General features: G+C 34.2%; 1 protein-coding gene across 13 annotated transcripts in view; it reads left to right on the top strand.

Moving 5' to 3' along the window:
- Positions 1-17419, top strand: part of LOC100678622 (dentin sialophosphoprotein) — an 860138-nt gene that overhangs the window by 729174 nt on the left and 113545 nt on the right. For all 13 annotated transcript variants that reach the window (XM_031933206.2, XM_031933240.2, XM_032601286.1 and 10 more), the window contains one exon: positions 4016-4194. In XM_031933206.2, coding sequence (XP_031789066.1) covers positions 4016-4194 — 179 coding nt within the window. The remainder of the gene's footprint in view (positions 1-4015; positions 4195-17419) is intronic.

The following is a 17419-nucleotide window of genomic DNA, read 5'->3' as shown; positions in this document are numbered from 1 at the left end:
GATCTATAACAATTTATCAAGTTGTAAGCCGCGCCTTGATTGTACATTAGTGTTAAAAAATTTATAACGTATTCCACTGAGTTATCAAAAGGGCTTATTTTTCTTTCTTTGCAAAAACTCCACCACTTCTTCAAGGGGTCCAGCCTGGGTTAAATCCTACAAAAAAAAAAACAACAAAATATTCGTCCGATAAATTTTTTTCTTTTTACGTAAATTAAAAACCAAAAAATATCTACTGTAAATATTTACACTATACACTATGTCTATTGAGAAATATGATATATATATATACGATACGAAATCACTGACCAAAATTCATGACATTTTACTATATAAATAAGTGTTTTTAGTCACTTGCCACGGCTTTGTGAAAGATCTGGACCGTCTTTTTTACTCTACCCGGGCTTAAAATGTACCTTAAACATGCCATCTCAGACCTAATGACATTTCTAAAAACTATTAATTAAATATTATTATCCGTATATTGTATACGTAGCTATTAAATTTAATTAATATTTTCACGCTGTACTTGTTGCTAACAACATTTAATTAATATTTTTCAATATTTTGCGTATTGCTTGAATGATGAGTCGGTTAATGAAGAAAGTTTTATTTGTAATGAACCTTTCGGAATTTCTCTCCTCTCAAATGCCTCACTGATAAAACACTGGCCACCAGGGTAACCTTGTTCCAAAAGGACTGCTTTTCTTCGCTAGACAGAATAAGACAATCTTCAGCTTTATATTTTACAGGTTCCGAAATTAAGAGATCATAAGAGAGCGGGTACCATGGTTGTGCTGGCCACTCCGGCACTACCATTATACCTTTAGCATTGTCGCTTTTTATTTTTTGCAAAGCCCTCAATATTACTGAACTAGGCGGGAACGCGTAGAAGAAAAAAAGTTGGTTCCAAGACAAAGTATATGCATCTATTGCTATAGACTCTGGATCTTTTTGCCACGAAACAAATGTAGTACATTTTGCATTTTTTCTACTAGCAAATAAGTCGATTTCGGGATTTCCAAAGCGTTTACAAAGATTTTTAAAAGTAAAATTAGATAATTCAATTTCTGTGTGTGTTTTTAGTCGTCGCGATTCAAAGTCCGCTTCGACATTTCGTTTTGATTCTATATAAGAAGCCGATATCCAAATCTTGCGCATTTCGCACCATTGCCATAAATTTTTGGCTATTTTATTCAAATTATCAAATTGAACACCTCCCATTTGATTGATGTAAGCGATCGCGGTGGTGTTATCAATGTGCAATAAAATTTGGCAATTTTTTGTTTCAGAAGCAAAGATTTTTAATCCAAAGAAAGCAGCTAATAATTCTAAGTGATTTATAGATAAATGATTTTCATTTTCTTTTCAGTAGCCATTAGTTCTTTTGATACTCCCCACCCGGAGGGGGAGGCATCGGAATATATTTCCATATCATATTTAAAAAATCTTATAGGATTGATTGTTAAATCATTAACATTTTTCCACCACTAAAAATCATCTATTATTTCGCGAGTGACAATCATTTTTGCATTATAATTGCCATTTTTGTTGATTAAAGCTAAATATTTTGTCCGTTCGCTCGTTTTAGTATATATCCAACCATAGTTAACTGCTGGGCAGTAAGTTGTCAAAAATCTTAAAATCTTAGCAAATTCGCGTATTTTTATTTTTTGATTTGTCTTTACCTTTAAATACTTTTTAATTTGTTTCCTCTTTTCTATAGGTAGTTCTATAGTCATGTCCAAAGAGTTATAAAAAAGTCCTAAGAACAGACATTTTTGACTTGATACAAGATTGCTTTTCTTGCTATTTATTATAAACCCGAGTTCTTCCAGCAACGATTTCGTTGTTTTAACATTTTCCAGGCATTTATCGTAAGTATCACCGAATAATAATATGTCATCAAGGAACACGACGGAGTCAAACCCTTGTTTCCGTAAGTGCGAAATAATTGGTTTTAAAATCTTTGTAAATACCAGCGGTGGTACGTTCAATCCGAATGGGAGGCACGAGAATCCGTATAATTTGCTATGAAATCGAAATCTTAGAAATTTTCGTGATGTCTTATTCATTGGTATAAGGTAATACGCATCTTTTAAATCTAGTTTAGCCATATCGCAACCCTTGTTCATTAGCCTTGCAACTGTTCTTCTGTCCTCTAGTTTAAAGTGATTCGTTAAGATGAATTTATTTAAACTTTTCAAATTTAGGATTAACCTATTCGTGCCATCTGGAAAATCTAAGAAATATACCCGAAAGAAATTGATCACTTGAACTTTTACAAGTTGAAATAGCCCCTTTATACAGCATGTCCTTAATAAGGTCAGAAATTTTAAAAAATGTTATTGTTATTCCAGTCTCTTTCCTTTGGCTCAAATAACTAGTAAGGTTTATTTACAAATGATATATTGTAACCTTTTAACCATGAAAGAATTGTGGGGTCCGAAGTTACTTTTAGCCATTCATCTCTAAATAAGTGTAGTCTACCTGCGACTTTCCTTACATTTTCTTTTAACGACGTCTGCGGTTGTCCTGGTGTTTCTTCGATTGTACTCTCGTTATGCTTTAATATTGAGCCAGTGTATCTTTCAGTGCTGAATTGATACTCGTGTTCGAAATTATCAGGCTTTGTCGTATGCTCGATTCATCTCGTTGTACATCTGCCATGAGTTTTATTGCGCCACTAAGACATTCGATAGCTGGTAAGTCTTATATGTCTTTGCCATCTTTGATGAGAGTCATCAGAGCTTTTGAAGTAGCTGCTAACGAAGCCGCAATTTTTGTTGTTTTAGTTGAATACGTGCATCTCTGGTCAAAGCAGTTTGAGGAACAACATTTTTGATCTCCGGATTAATTTTTAGTGGATCGCTTAATACGCAATTCATTGGCAAGGGATGTTTTTTAATAAATTGCATCCTATCATCGTTCGAAAGTCTTTGTCTAATAACGTCTTGCCAGCGGTTGGCGATTTCAGAATGCAAAGCTGGAGCGAGGATTCGATCTTCGTAATATCTCTTGCCAATGGCGCTCAGAAAGTCTGCACTAAGCTGAATTTCGTCGTTGGATTTTTCACGACCATGACTGCGAGTGCGAGTAGAACTTCTGTTGTCTGTAAGAGACAAAATAAGAAAACTAATTGCTAGCTATCCATGCTCTTTTGTTTGACGAAAATGTCGTGCATATTCTATAGGTTAGAGCCTATATTATATATTCAGGTTAGAGTCCAAATATTTTTCAGCATTGCCGAAGCCCCCGCGAAAAAACGACGTGTCGCGCGTGCAACCAGGTTAGCGCTAGATTGCACATAAAGATCGCATAGCTTTTCCTTAATCACATGGGTTAGAGCCACAACGAGATTGCTTCATGTTTCACGCTAGCGGTGGGCTTATAGTTGGTTAGGACCAACGTACTTTTCATTCAGGCATGAGAATATTCTGCCTATATGTACTTACATGATCGGCTTCTTGACCGAGAGCGTGATCTTGATCTACAAGAGCGCGAAGCATCCTCTGAGCTGGTACTGCTGCTGCTGCTTTGTCGTTGTCTCTTATGCCGTTGTCCTCCGTGCTTATCTTTTTTCGGTTGGCGTCTTCTTACTTTTTTCTTTAAACGCTTTAAACGTTTTTCGAGGAGCTCGTCGTATGAGCTATCTGAGCTAGAGCTTTCTTTTCGGGATCGTTTACGACCCATCTTCTTTGTAGCGGAACGGTTCTAACCGTTCGCAGTGATGTGGCATCCACGGTACAAAGTGAAGGAATGACACATCGGGAGAAGCGGCCGAGCCACACGGAAATATTAGTATGTTTTTTTTTTTCGCCATATTAGGCGTTAAAATTTGTATCATAAACGGCAGGGAGTGGGGGGACTAGATTGATCATGAGGAAGAAGCGCATAATACAATTGGCAGAGGTTCATTACATTAAAATGAAAAGAAGATATTCTTAAGAAATTTGTCATAAAATCCCCGTAAATTCTATGTTGCAATTCATTTGGCTATATTTTCAATTTACAGAGGTACTTAAGGAGCAAGTTCATCCTTTAGTCAGTATCGAGCCAGACGCATCTTTGTATGATGCTATTAAAACTTTAATTAATAACAGAATTCATCGTCTACCTGTGATCGATCCCGACACTGGCAATGTATTATATATCTTAACACACAAAAGAATACTTAGGTTTCTTTTTCTCTATGTAAGTATATCTGTTTTATAAATTAATATCATGTTCTCACAAATATCAATTAAAAAATATCATTATTATATTCAAAGCTCTACAAGAGAGAATTTAAGCTTATACGTAAGCTACGTTATGGTAAAATTTTATGCTATGTTCTTTATGGAAGAGATCAAGGCAGAGCGTCCCAAGGTTGAATAAATGTTTTGAACGCATGAGATTAACACCATCTGTATGGTTTCGAGCAAACGACGCCAAAACTGGTAAGTCGCTTACGAAAAGCAAATGGAACAAAAACCGTTGTCACCTCCCGCAGAGGATAAGGAAACATGAGAGAGGATGACGGCCAAAGTCGGTGCGACAAAAGAGAAACAACGATAACCAATAATAGTTCAAGTAACGACACGTTCATCGTAAGGCGTCGGACGCAAATGATGAAGCTCTAGTGGAGTCTGTTGGCTAGAATCGGAAGCTGCTGGATTGATGTTGATGATACACACTGTTGTGTATTGCACTGAAAATTAATAAAGGTCCACACAAGCCAAGGGCCTTGATATTTGTATAAACTTATTATTTTAGGTCCCGTAATTTAGAGTGCAAACTCTGGATTATTTGCGAGTGATTAGCTATCAGAGGGTTTGAATTTTGTGAAGTCAGCTCCATCACTCGTGCGCAGTTATTGGCAAACAGTGTATTTAGGAGCTTCCAGTTTCAGCCAGTTTCGGGAAAACTCATTATGGTGCAGAAACTTCATGCAGGCAGATAGTCCGTCGACTAAAACTAAGTTTTTTCTTCCTCCAGTTAAGCTTCCACTTAGTTTTTTTGCCTTTCAGATACTAATTCTATACGCATAAAGCCGTCAAAAACGGCGCACGACCGCGATACGAAAGAGCTTAATAGTTTTGTCAGCGAAAAATGTGTGAGATGCGATATCTTACGCAATTTTCGACTGATCGGGCTGAAATTTTGGGAGGAGTCTCCTCTCGCACAAACTAAAAAACTCATTTTTTTCATCCCGATCGTGTACTTTTTTTTGAAATACGAGCACAATTTCTTCGATTTTTGCATATATTTTTTAATAAAAATTTTAGTGTTACACGATTATCTCTGAGAGATTTTAGTCGATCGGGCTAAAAATTTGTGTGCAAACTTTCCTTACCACCAGATGGTCCTATTATTAGCCTAATCCCATACATGTACGCAGAATGCGGCCACTTCCAAAAATCGCTAAAAATGTTTTTTTGACTCGAATTCTAAGCATTCTACAAAAAAAAAAAAATTTTAATGAAAAAATTGCAGATCTTTGAAAAATATAACTTTTTCCCATTAACGTCAAATCATAAAAATGCTTATAACTCGAGTTTACAGCCAAAATTAGTTTTTTTACAGCTTAAAAACCAATTATTTGACATATAACTTTGTGGATTTACGTTTTACATGAAAATGTTAAATGTAAAAGTTGTAGACATTTTCAAAATACAACGTTTTACTGTGGCAAAAATGTTTTTCAAACACTTTAACAAACATCAATTCTAGAAGCGATTTTTCTGAACCAAAAGCAGTACGGTGCGAGCATAAAGCACGAGCGTCAGCAGTCGTGCCTTATGTGCTTCTCGTTTTGCGTGCCTTGCGCGAAGCGATGTAAGGAGGCGAGCCACCGCGATCATAAGGCCGCGCGTGGCGCGCTAGCTATTTCGGTAAATTTTAAAGGGGAAATTATCAACAATGGTAGTGGTATAGTTCCGGTAATTACAATACACGAAACGATTCCATATTTTTCAACAATTATAATGAAAATTGAATGGTAAAATTCAATCAATATTAAGATAAAATATTTACATTTTAAAAGTACCTCCCTCTCCCATAAACTTATTTTTTGCACATAATCATTGTGGGTTTCAAGTTAAAATTCATATAGCAATCTATGTGAGACACTTACTGAACGTCTGTACACTAACTTGAACGGCGTATAGACATTCATTCATGTATCAATATGTTATACTATACTAATGCTAAGAAAGTGGCATTATTTTGTCTCTATTTTGTTTGTAGGATGCTTTATTTCGCAAGGAGTCTGCTTGGCAGCATGACATTTTTTAAGTGATCCGTTAGCTTGCGAATTGTTCCGTCAGAAGCGTAATACATATTGCATGGCAGCATCTCTCGTTCACATCTGGTGCATCTCAGATGCATCTCTCTGATATCTGTTATTGTCCTAAACAAGTAACAGTAAAATCGTATACCGATACGTCATTACGAGACTTTCCCTGAAAACTAAACGGCCGATATACAAACAAAGCCATAAAATGGCGATACCACGGTCGAGTACTAATAAGGATCCGGGGAAAAACCAGCTGCCGTCTGACGGCCCGGGGGAAACAGCTCGCATGCATCGCCGCAGACCTATTTGGATTTTTGCGACCGACCTTTTTCGGTCACCCAAGCTCTGCCACCCTTCTACGACGTCTCTAACGCTTCAGACGAGGAGGAGAGAGAAAAAACGAAGAGCATTTTAATTTTGGAAGCAAACCATCCATTTAGTCTAATTCAGGAGTTCGGTCCGTAGCATCCTCTTCGCTCTTGTGTCTGCTATTGTTTATCAAGTCTATTTTCGAGCACGTGCACGTCCGATACAGTCCACTTTCAAATCTGGAATCGTTTACTCTCCTATGAGAATCTTCTTTTGAGTTTATTTTAGTCCGGGTATAGCCTGCATCCAAGCCTCAACACGGAGTGACCTACCTAGTCGCGCGTTGATCTACTTTCGCGTATTTTATTTGATCCAGTTTGATACTAGCTGAGGTTCCGTTTGACTCATCTAAAGAAGGCTGAAGCAAAAAACATAAATTTTTATTCATTTCAACTATATTCTCTTTTTTTTAATCACGCTTGTTATCCGCTCAATTGTCAATCTAACCGAGGCGACGAGAGATATTGCATTGATATTAGATAATATCGACTAGCAATGGTCACCTCGCTCGCTGGCGCTCGCTCGGTTGTAATTCGGTCGAGGGAATTAGATGATATAACATTAAATGATAAATTTATTCTGGCTCTGAAAACAATGATGTCATTAATTTTAATAATAAAATTCTGGTTATAATGAAAGGACACGCTATTGAATATTTAAGTATAGATACAGCAGAAGACGATAATAAAGAAAATTTAATTTGTTAACTCCTGATAGACTTCCATCACACATATCACGATTAAAACTTGGTGCTATTGTAATTCTTTTAAGAAATTTAAATATAAACAATGGTGTCTGTAATGGGTCAAGGTTAATAGTGAAAAAGATATTAAAATGTTCCATTCAAGCAGACCAAGAATAACTCTATCACCATCTAGACAAGAATTACCATTTAATATGCGCCGAAAACAATTTTCCATAAGATCAGATTTACAATGACTATTAATAAATCACAAGGACAATCATACAGGATAGAAGCGCTCTTAAACTGATTGGACATGCTTTGCCACTGCTCTGACTATTTTTAAGTTTATAATATTTTATTCACGGTTCTGGAGCTAAATACTATCTGTGTTGTGCGCGGATGACATGCTGCTTGGTGTTTTTAGCTGATTTAACTACCCGTAAGTAACCCTGGAGCTAATTTTAAACTTTTTGTCTGTGCTGGTGGCGTTTCCAGCTGCCTAAACCATCTTGAAATGACTATGGAGCTTTATTTTCACTCTCTGACAGTCCTGGTTGGCGTTGATGGCAGCCTGAATCTGACACGGTAATATTCCAAATGTTACAATTATTCATGCTGTATGTTAGATTGATATTGCATCTCTAATAAGTTTTAATTAGAAATATTGTATGCGTGTTATAAGTTCTTTAAATAGATATTTCTTATTGCTTGCGGGTACCTTATAAATGATTATTAATATAATGCTAATTTTCTATGCATAAATATAAACTATGTGACTGCAAAATATTTTTTAACGGTGTTCACATTTCAAAGCTGCCTTATTTAAAATTTTTATGCAAGGGTGTCAGTGGTTTTCCTTAATTTATCAATAATTATTTGTGAGTCTGAGTTTGTAATATATTTGTCTGAATGTCTAGGCGTACGAGCAATGCTGCATTTGTTGGAATCAGTCTACTGCACCGGAGTATAACTAAAGATATTGGTGTCGTTGGTATCCGATCTATCATAATCTTGGAGTTAGAAGGAAGCTCCATAAAGACACCGGCAGTACTACTTCATCAGTGAATCAGTATTTTTATTAGGTGAGATTAGTGACTTAATTAATTATTTGTCAGTATGAGTTTCTAATATGCTTTCTTTTTTATTATAAGTGTAAATAATACTACAACTGCAGACATCGTGATTTACTGAATGGGGAAGAGTAAGATTAAGGGTACCGGTCATAGGCTTAAGCATCGATAATACTGGATCTTGGTTGCTGTATAGCTTTCAGGTACAATAATACGTTCTAGATAATTTATATAATTTCATGTGATTAATATAATTAATGTTTTTGCAGATACAGTGCTTATGAGATGCAGGTTTTATATAATTATACATTCAGGGCATGAAAACTTTTTTTAGATGAGAAAAACTAAATGAAAGAAAAAATGGAATATAATCACAAAAAGTTGAAGCCAGGTCTAATATTTTTAAGAGGATGCTGTTATTTTTAGAATAAAAGTGCTGTCAAGATTTGATTTTGTAATAGGGTTTAATTTAGAAAATTAAGTGTATAGCATAGTTTAGAGGGACGTGGCAAGCTTCTCAGAGCTCTTCTTCAATCTGAGTGATTTCTATTATTATATTGTCAGATTATTACAAAATATATCACTGGGCTTAAGTTGTATTTTGCGTACCGCGGTCGTTCTTGAAAATTGCTTCTAGGGTTGTTGTTTGTTAAGAAGTGTTAAAAAATGTTTGCCACAGTAAAACCTTGTATTTTGAAAATGTCTACAACTTTTACATTTAACATTTTCATGTAAAACGTAAATCCGCAAAGTTTTATTGACAAACAATTAGATTTTAAGCTGTAAGATACTGATTTTTGGTCAAAAACTCGAGTTATCAGCATTTTCATAATTTGATGTTGAAATGAAAAAGTTGTATTTTTCAAAGATTTACAACATTTCTATCCAGCTATTTTTTTGTAGAATGCTTAGAATTCGAGTTAGAGCCAAAAAATCGTTTTCAGCGATTTCCGGAGGTAACCGCATTCTGCGTATACATGCAGGATCAAGCCCAAAATAAATTTGGCACCTTACTATTATGAGGGGAGTTTGCACACAAATTTTTAGCCCGATTGATTAAAGTCTCTCAGAGATAATCGTGTAACATCAAAATTTTTATTCAAAAAACACGCAAAAATTGAACTTAATTGTGCTCGCATTTTAAAAAAACGTAACTTTTGAATTTTCCTTCTAATTATTTATCAAAACCTGGCATTAGTAAATAAATGATATACACATATATACCATTAGATATATTTTGATCCTGATATTTGTTGATACATTTATTAAATAAATAAGATAAATATCACTAGGTGAGCATCTCTTTGACGACAAAGAAATTTACAAATTTAACCTTTTACTTTTGTTTTAATAATAATTAATTATTGCACTACGAATAATACTCTACCTGAATTCCGACGAATTCAGGTAGAGTCTTTAATTATTTTTCCAACCATACTATGCAGCTTAAGCGTAACATTGTTTATAATTATTAGTTGATAGAGCTTTGTTACTTTCGCATGAGTCGTTTCACGCCGATAATATTTCCATGGTTAAGAATATATTACTCAATAATGATTATCCGTTGTGTTTCATTAATTTTTTGTGCCAAATCGCATTAGAAAAATTAGGTATTCGAATAATAACCTACAAAATATACGTGAAAAAAATTTTCATAAAAGATTTTTTTATTCTTGTAAATCTACATTCAAAAAATATGGCTTACATTGTGTTCCGTTAATGACACATAAATTAATATTGTTAATAATATTGTTAGGTTAGGTAAAGATGTTTTAGATAAATGGAGTGAAACTAACGTGATATATGAATTTCAATGTAATAGTTGTCCTGCTACCTATATTAGTCAAACAAAGAGAAATTTAAAAACAAGGATTGATGAACACAAAACAACTTCTAATGATAAATTATTACCGATTCCGACACACATCAAAAATAATCCTTCACACTGTTTTGATTTTGATAACGTTACAATTTTAGATCGTGAGACTGATAGGCATAAAAGACTGATTTTAGAAAGCTTTTTTATTAATATGAATGTAAACACTATAAATAAACAAGAGGATTTTCAATTAATGAGCAAACAATACCTTGTTTTCAATACAATTTTCAATAAATAAATATAATTATAATTTAAAAAAAAAATTTTTTAAATTGAATATATAATTTATTTACTAAATCTATATTCATTTAGGACTTAATCTCACGTTGCAATAATTATACACTCGTATTTACACTTATTAATTAATTTTATTTTATTATTTTTTGATGTTTTAGCATAATATATTTATAATTTGGTTGCTCATTACTGAACATTTTCAAACTGGTTGATAATTATAGTTCCGTCATTACCCGTTTTCGTGAATATCTTGCGCTACACTGTTATCTACGCTGTATTAGTGTGTGACTTGTATGTGCTAGTAACACTTGATTGATGTGATGAATACACAACATATAATGTACAGTGAATGACTGTGATTGATTCGAGGATTTTTTTCTCGTTATATTGTACTTTAATATGTAACATTTACAAACATTGATAGACATTTTTTATTTTTATGACTGTATTGCAAGTTTACTTATTTTGCCTTTCTAAGATAAACATTAATATAACCGGTGAACTAGGATGAACGATAGCCAATGAAACGGTCCGCAAAGGGTTAGAACGCGAACGCGAGGAATTCGTGACCCGAGGTTAGTAAATCAGGAGACAAGCACATACGAAGAACGATAACGAACTCTGATCCCCCGGTAATATCTGTTGAGTGGACAAAAGCCTTCCCTATGCTCTGAAGTTGAAGACCCACCAGAGGAGAGCTGCTCGCGTGTTAAAGGAGGTAAGTAGGGTCTATCCACTACGCACGCCCCGCACACTTAGGTAAACCACGCAGCTATTAGACTGATGTGTGAGGTACTACCATCTCACCATGAATCTACGGCCAGATGAGCCACCTAAGAACAGGGTACTACCATCCTGCACCGATGACACAACTGATGGGAGGATGGGAGAGGAGGTTCTAATAAAGGGTCAAAATTATTTATATTTTGTAAAGAGTTATTCATTTATTCCTTTAATAAATATTTGTAAGCGATGCTGGATCTCAGCCTACAGGAGATGGAGTTGACTGCACACATACTCTTCGAGAGCCTGGGGCTCATGGACTACTAGGTATGGTGGAGACCGGAGCAAGCAGCGAGTACTACCATTCGCACGTTACTCAGTTGAGAAACAGATCATTAATGCTCGCTGCTGGCTCCGGGGCTCCTTATATACCCGAGCTGCTCCCTCTCTCCTGTGTTACATGCGCATACGCCATCTACCCGCGCGTAGGTAGACTATTTACATTTGGCTACTAACGCCACTCGGTCGGTAACTTGCCTACGCCAGGCAAGTTATCTGTTGCTGTCCTCTTATCCCCGGACTGGGCCTGCCGTCACAGTATCAGACTGATGGCTATGTATTGTGAAATATATTAGTTAATGTATATTTGAAACTAGGCAAAATATTGAATGTATTATGTCGTAGAATTTATTTAATACTTAAATAATTAATTGGGTACCTTGTGGCATAGAGCAGGATAATAGGATAGTGCGAAATCAAAATTATAATTCCTTTTTTTATGTTTAACAATGTATAGGGGCACGGAGCCTTTATTCACTTTATTGACTTAGATAATTAGAATACTTATGCGCGAGAATACGTCGAATTCTTAGTCCGTTGAACGGACAAGATTACAAATAGGCTTGCTTTACAAAAATACCGACTGGTCACACTATTTGCTCATTGCGAAAGCTGACATGAAAGGCGCGAGTACAAGGTGGTAAAGATACGCAGCGCATATGTACGTTGTGTCCTCCTAGATGTGAACTGGCATTCCTGGTCACTAATATAAGGAGATTACTATTAAGTTAGTGTTGAAATATTCTAGTTACAAAACTAAATCTCGGACCGTACTCGAGAATAAGAAAGGTTCATTCATGCGTTTTTATATTTTATGACTAGCTCGGGTTGCGACGCGGGGTGCCGCGACACGTAGAGCAACGCGGACTTCTTGAAGGGCCTTGCCATCTGAAGTCTGTCTGTCAGGCTAGAATAGGGCCATTGTTTTTAGGCAGTTTTACTGCATCGCTATGCACCGCTGATACGCGCTAGGCGTTTAGTCTACGACTGAGCTTCATAGAGTCTAGATGTGCTCCGTACTTCTTCTATGTGCTACTCAGAATAAAAGTCTGATATAAAAGAATATGCTGAGTTTAATATAAATTATTTAAGCCATTTCCAATATGTTATAGGCCCAGATAACGTTTAGCTGTATTTGTGTTGTGTTATTTAAATAGTGACTAGTTTTTATTTAATTAAAAATGGATAACTCTAAATCGAAAAGAAACATTAAACCGTTTGACGGTGAAAAATATAGCATGTGGAAATTTAGAGTTCGTGCTTTATTGAATGAGTTAAATTTACTCAAAGTGATTGATGGAGTGCCAAATTCAGATTCAAGTAGGAGAAAAGCTGAGAGAGTCGCGAAGAGTATTATTATAGAATATCTGTCTGACTCTATACTTAGTTTTGCTAATACTGAGCAATCAGCACAGCAGATTTTTAATAAGTTAGATAGTGTATACGAGAGAAAGAGTTTAGCTACACAACTTGTAATTAGGAAGACATTGTTGAGTTTGAAATTGCAAGGCGATTCTACACTTATGAGTCACTTTAATATTTTTTATAATTTAATAACAGAGTTGTTAGCTGCAAGAGGAAAACTAGAAGAGACGGATAAAGTTTCACATTTATTTTTGACACTTCCAAGTACTTATGATGGTATTGTAACTGCAATAGAAACTTTGACTGGAAACAGTATTACATTAGCTTTTGTAAAAACGAGATTATTAGATCATGAAGTTAAATTAAAGAGTGAATCAAGTGATACGAGTGCTAAAGTACTTCAAACTCAGCAAGAGCCGCATACAACAAATTTTAACAAAAAGAACTTTCGAAATAAATCTAGTTATAAAAATAAAGATAATTCACAGAACAACTTTAAAAATAACACTAATAACAAAGATCAACATGTAAAATGTAGTTTCTGTGGAAGAATCAGACATAAAAAAATTACCTGTCTATTTAAGAAGAAAAGACAACAATTTATAGCTGAAAGAATGAAAAATAAAAACAAAACTGTGCAGCAAGTTCAAAGTGAAGAGCCAGAAGCAACTACATCTTTTGCTGATGCTTCAAGTTTTGCTTTTATGGTTAATAATATTCAAATTGAAGAAACAAACGATAAAGTACGGTTTATTATTGATCTGGTGCGTCAGATCATATTATAAACAACGATGAAATGTTCACAAGTTACATACAATTAGATCCACCGATAAAAATAAACGTTGCAAAAAGTGGCACATTTATATTAGCAACGAAGAAATGAAAGATCAACGTTACAAGCAACATGGGGGTGAATGGAACTCTTGAGAATGTTCTCTACTGTCCAGAAGTACCAAACAATCTATCAGTGCTGTTGTTTTCGATCAAAATGGTGTTGAGGTAACAAAAGGTTGTAAAACGATAATTCGAGGTAAGCCTATGAATAATTTACTTATTGTTGATTTTATCGTTGATGCGTCTAAAAGAAATATGCAATCTAAAGTTTATAATGTTTCTAAATATAATTATGAATTATGGCATCAACTACTCGGTCACATAGATAAACAGAAATTTTTACAACTTAAAAATGAACAAATGTTTAATGATATAAGTCAAATTGAAAATATTATGCCTAATGAAAATATATGTGAAGTATGTTTAAATGGTATACAGTCAAGGTTGCCTTTCAATAAAGAGAAAGATAAGACTTATATTAAACGACCATTGTTCATAATACACTCTGATGTTTGCGGCCCAATCACTCCTCCGACGGTTAAGAATAAAAACTATTTTGCAATATTTGTTGATGAATATACACATTATTGTGTGACATATTTAATATCCTATAAATCGGATGTATTTTCTGTTTTTAAAGATTTTATTGCAAAAAGTGAGGCTCATTTCAACTTAAAAGTTGTAAATTGATATATTGATAATGGCAGAGAATATTTATCAAATGAGACGAAAGACTATTGTGTTGAAAAAGGGATAAGTTACCATTTAATAGTTCCACGTACCCCACAATTAAATGGCGTCTCATAACGCATGAATAGAACACTAACTGAAAAAGCACGCATAAGCGGTGCTAAATTTGATAAAGTTTTTTGGGGAGAGGCAGTTTTGACTGCAACATATCTAGTTAATATATCGCCAACTAATGCTTTAAAATCTAATAAACTCCATTTGAAATGTGGCATAATAAAAAGCCAAACTTAAAATATTTGAGAATTTTCGGTAGTACAGTTTATGTTCATAATAAAGTTAAACAATCAAAATTTGATGATAAATCGTGTAAAGGTATATTAGTTCGATATGAACCCAATGGTTATAAAGTATGGGACGTGAGGAATGAAAAATTTGTTGTCGTAAGAGACGGGATTGTCGACGAAACAAATTATGTGAAATCAAGGCCAGACTTTCAATTAAAAATAATTGATAACATGGAATATAAAACTGATGTATCTGACAATAAGTCAAAATCAGTAAAAACTGGAAATGGTAATTTAGAAAATAAAACTGATGCATCTGACGATTTGTCAAAATCAGTACCTGAATCTGGTGATTGTGATTATCACAGTTCAGAGAAAATAGTTAAATTAAATGATTGTAATGGAAAATCTGTAATTGATACAGAAGCAACCAATAAGTCTGTCTCTGAGAATGAACAAGAAATAAAGCCTCGTAGGAGTGAGTGGATTAAGCATAAGCCCGTAATTTCTTACGATGAAAATGATGATAATATTTTATGTGCATTATCTACAATTTATGAAATTCCAAATTCTTTTCAAGACATTAAAAATAGTAACGACTGAGTACATTGGGAACAGGCTGTTAGAGACGAGATAAATTCACTTTTAATTAATAAAACTTGGACTTTAGTAACTAGACCTCAAAATAAAAATATTGTTGATTGCAAATGGGTATTTACAATAAAGAATGACGAATTTGGTAATCTAATTAGATACAAAGCGCGACTTGTTGCTCGCGGTTTTACTCAAAAATACTTAATCGATTATAACGAAACTTTTGCCCCAGTAGCTAGAATTTCAAGTTTTAGATTTATTGTAGCTTTTGCAAATCAATTTAATTTGTTAATTCATCACATGGATGTGAAAACTGCTTTTCTTAATGGCAAATTAAATGAAGAAATTTATATGAAAGTGCCAGAAGGTGTTCATTGTAAAAGCAATCAAGTATGTAAATTAAATAAAGCTATTTATGGTTTAAAACAAGCAGCAAGATGCTGGTTTCAAACTTTTAAAAAAAACTTTGATTGAAAAAGGTTTTAAAAATTCGTCAGTCGATCGTTGTATTTATATTTTAGATAGAGGTGATATACAACAAAATATTTATGCTGTACTTTATGTTGATGATTTAGTTATAGTAACTGCTAGTGATACTAAAATGAACAATTTTAAAAATTATTTAATGAATCAATTTAGTATGACAGATCTGAAAGAAATAAAAATGTTCCTTGGAATTAAAGTACAAAGAAATAATAATAAATTAACCTTAAATCAAAGTTCATATATTAAAACAGTTTTAAATAAATTTAATATGAGTGATTGTAATTCTGTAAATTCACCTTTACCTACTAAACTTGATTATGAAGCTCTTAATTCTGATAAAAAGTATGATGCTCCTTGTCGAAATTTAATTGGTTGTCTGATTTACATAATGATTTGTATCCGACCAGACTTGAGTACAGCAGACAATGTTTTGAGTAGATATTGTAATAAAAATAATAAAGAACTTTGGCAAAATTTGAAAAGAGTACTAAGATATTTGAAAGGTTCAATTGATTTAAAGTTAACTTATAAAAGAGGTGAATTTAGTGATATTTTGTCTGGTTATGTTGATGCAGATTGGGGAGGTTCAGTTGGAACAGATAGAAAGAGTACAACTGGTTATTTGTTTAAATTGTATGAACAATGCACAATATGTTGGAATACTAAGAAACAAGCATCTGTTGCAGCTTCTTCAACAGAAGCAGAGTATATGGCTCTGTACGAGGCTGTAAGCAAAGCTATTTGGCTTAAGTCAGATTAGGTCTGATTAGGTTTTCTGGGTTTTCCTAATCCATGCAACAAATGTTGGACCATATGTAGTTTCCCAGTAACTGAGAGCATAAAGAAGGAGAGCACATAGGGTTTAATCTATATCTAAATTATAGTTTATTGAAATTAATATTGTTGATTAGAATTTAGTGGATATACGTGTGTGTGTATTCTTAAGCATATAATATAATATACTAGAAAATTAGAAATGTATGTACTTAAGTGTGTGTTTTATTCATAGTAAAATCAATACTGTATTTTTGAGGTTAGGAGATTTATTTTGAGGGGGCGTGTTGAAATATTCTAGTTACAAAACTAAATCTCGGACCGTACTCGAGAATAAGAAAGGTTCATTCATGCGTTTTTATATTTTATGACTAGCTAGGGTCGCGACGCGGGGTGCCGTGACACGTAGAGCGACGCGGACTTCTTGAAGGGCCTTGCCATCTGGAGTCTGTCTGTCGGGCTAGAATAGCACCATTGTTTTTAGGCAGTTTTACTGCATCGCTATGCACCGCCGATACGCGCTAGGCGTTTAGTCTACGACTGAGCCTCATAGAGTCTAGATGTGCTCTGTACTTCTTCTATGTGCTACTCAGAATAAAAGTCTGATATAAAAGAATATTCTGAGTTTAATATAAATTATTTAACCCATTTCCAATAGTTAATATATTGATGAGATGAAGATTAGATTTATAAAGCACATTACGTTGAAGCAAATTTTCGTTAGAATTGATTATTGGGTATTGCCAGCGACACAAGCGTATGTCTGGTATTCAAACAGGTCTTACAAAAGTTAAACCAATGATTACTAATATC

Source organism: Nasonia vitripennis (genome assembly GCF_009193385.2).
Source record: "Nasonia vitripennis strain AsymCx chromosome 1 unlocalized genomic scaffold, Nvit_psr_1.1 chr1_random0004, whole genome shotgun sequence".
In the NCBI taxonomy this organism is placed as follows: Eukaryota; Metazoa; Arthropoda; class Insecta; order Hymenoptera; family Pteromalidae; genus Nasonia; species Nasonia vitripennis.
This window is presented reverse-complemented; position numbering and strand designations above follow the sequence as displayed.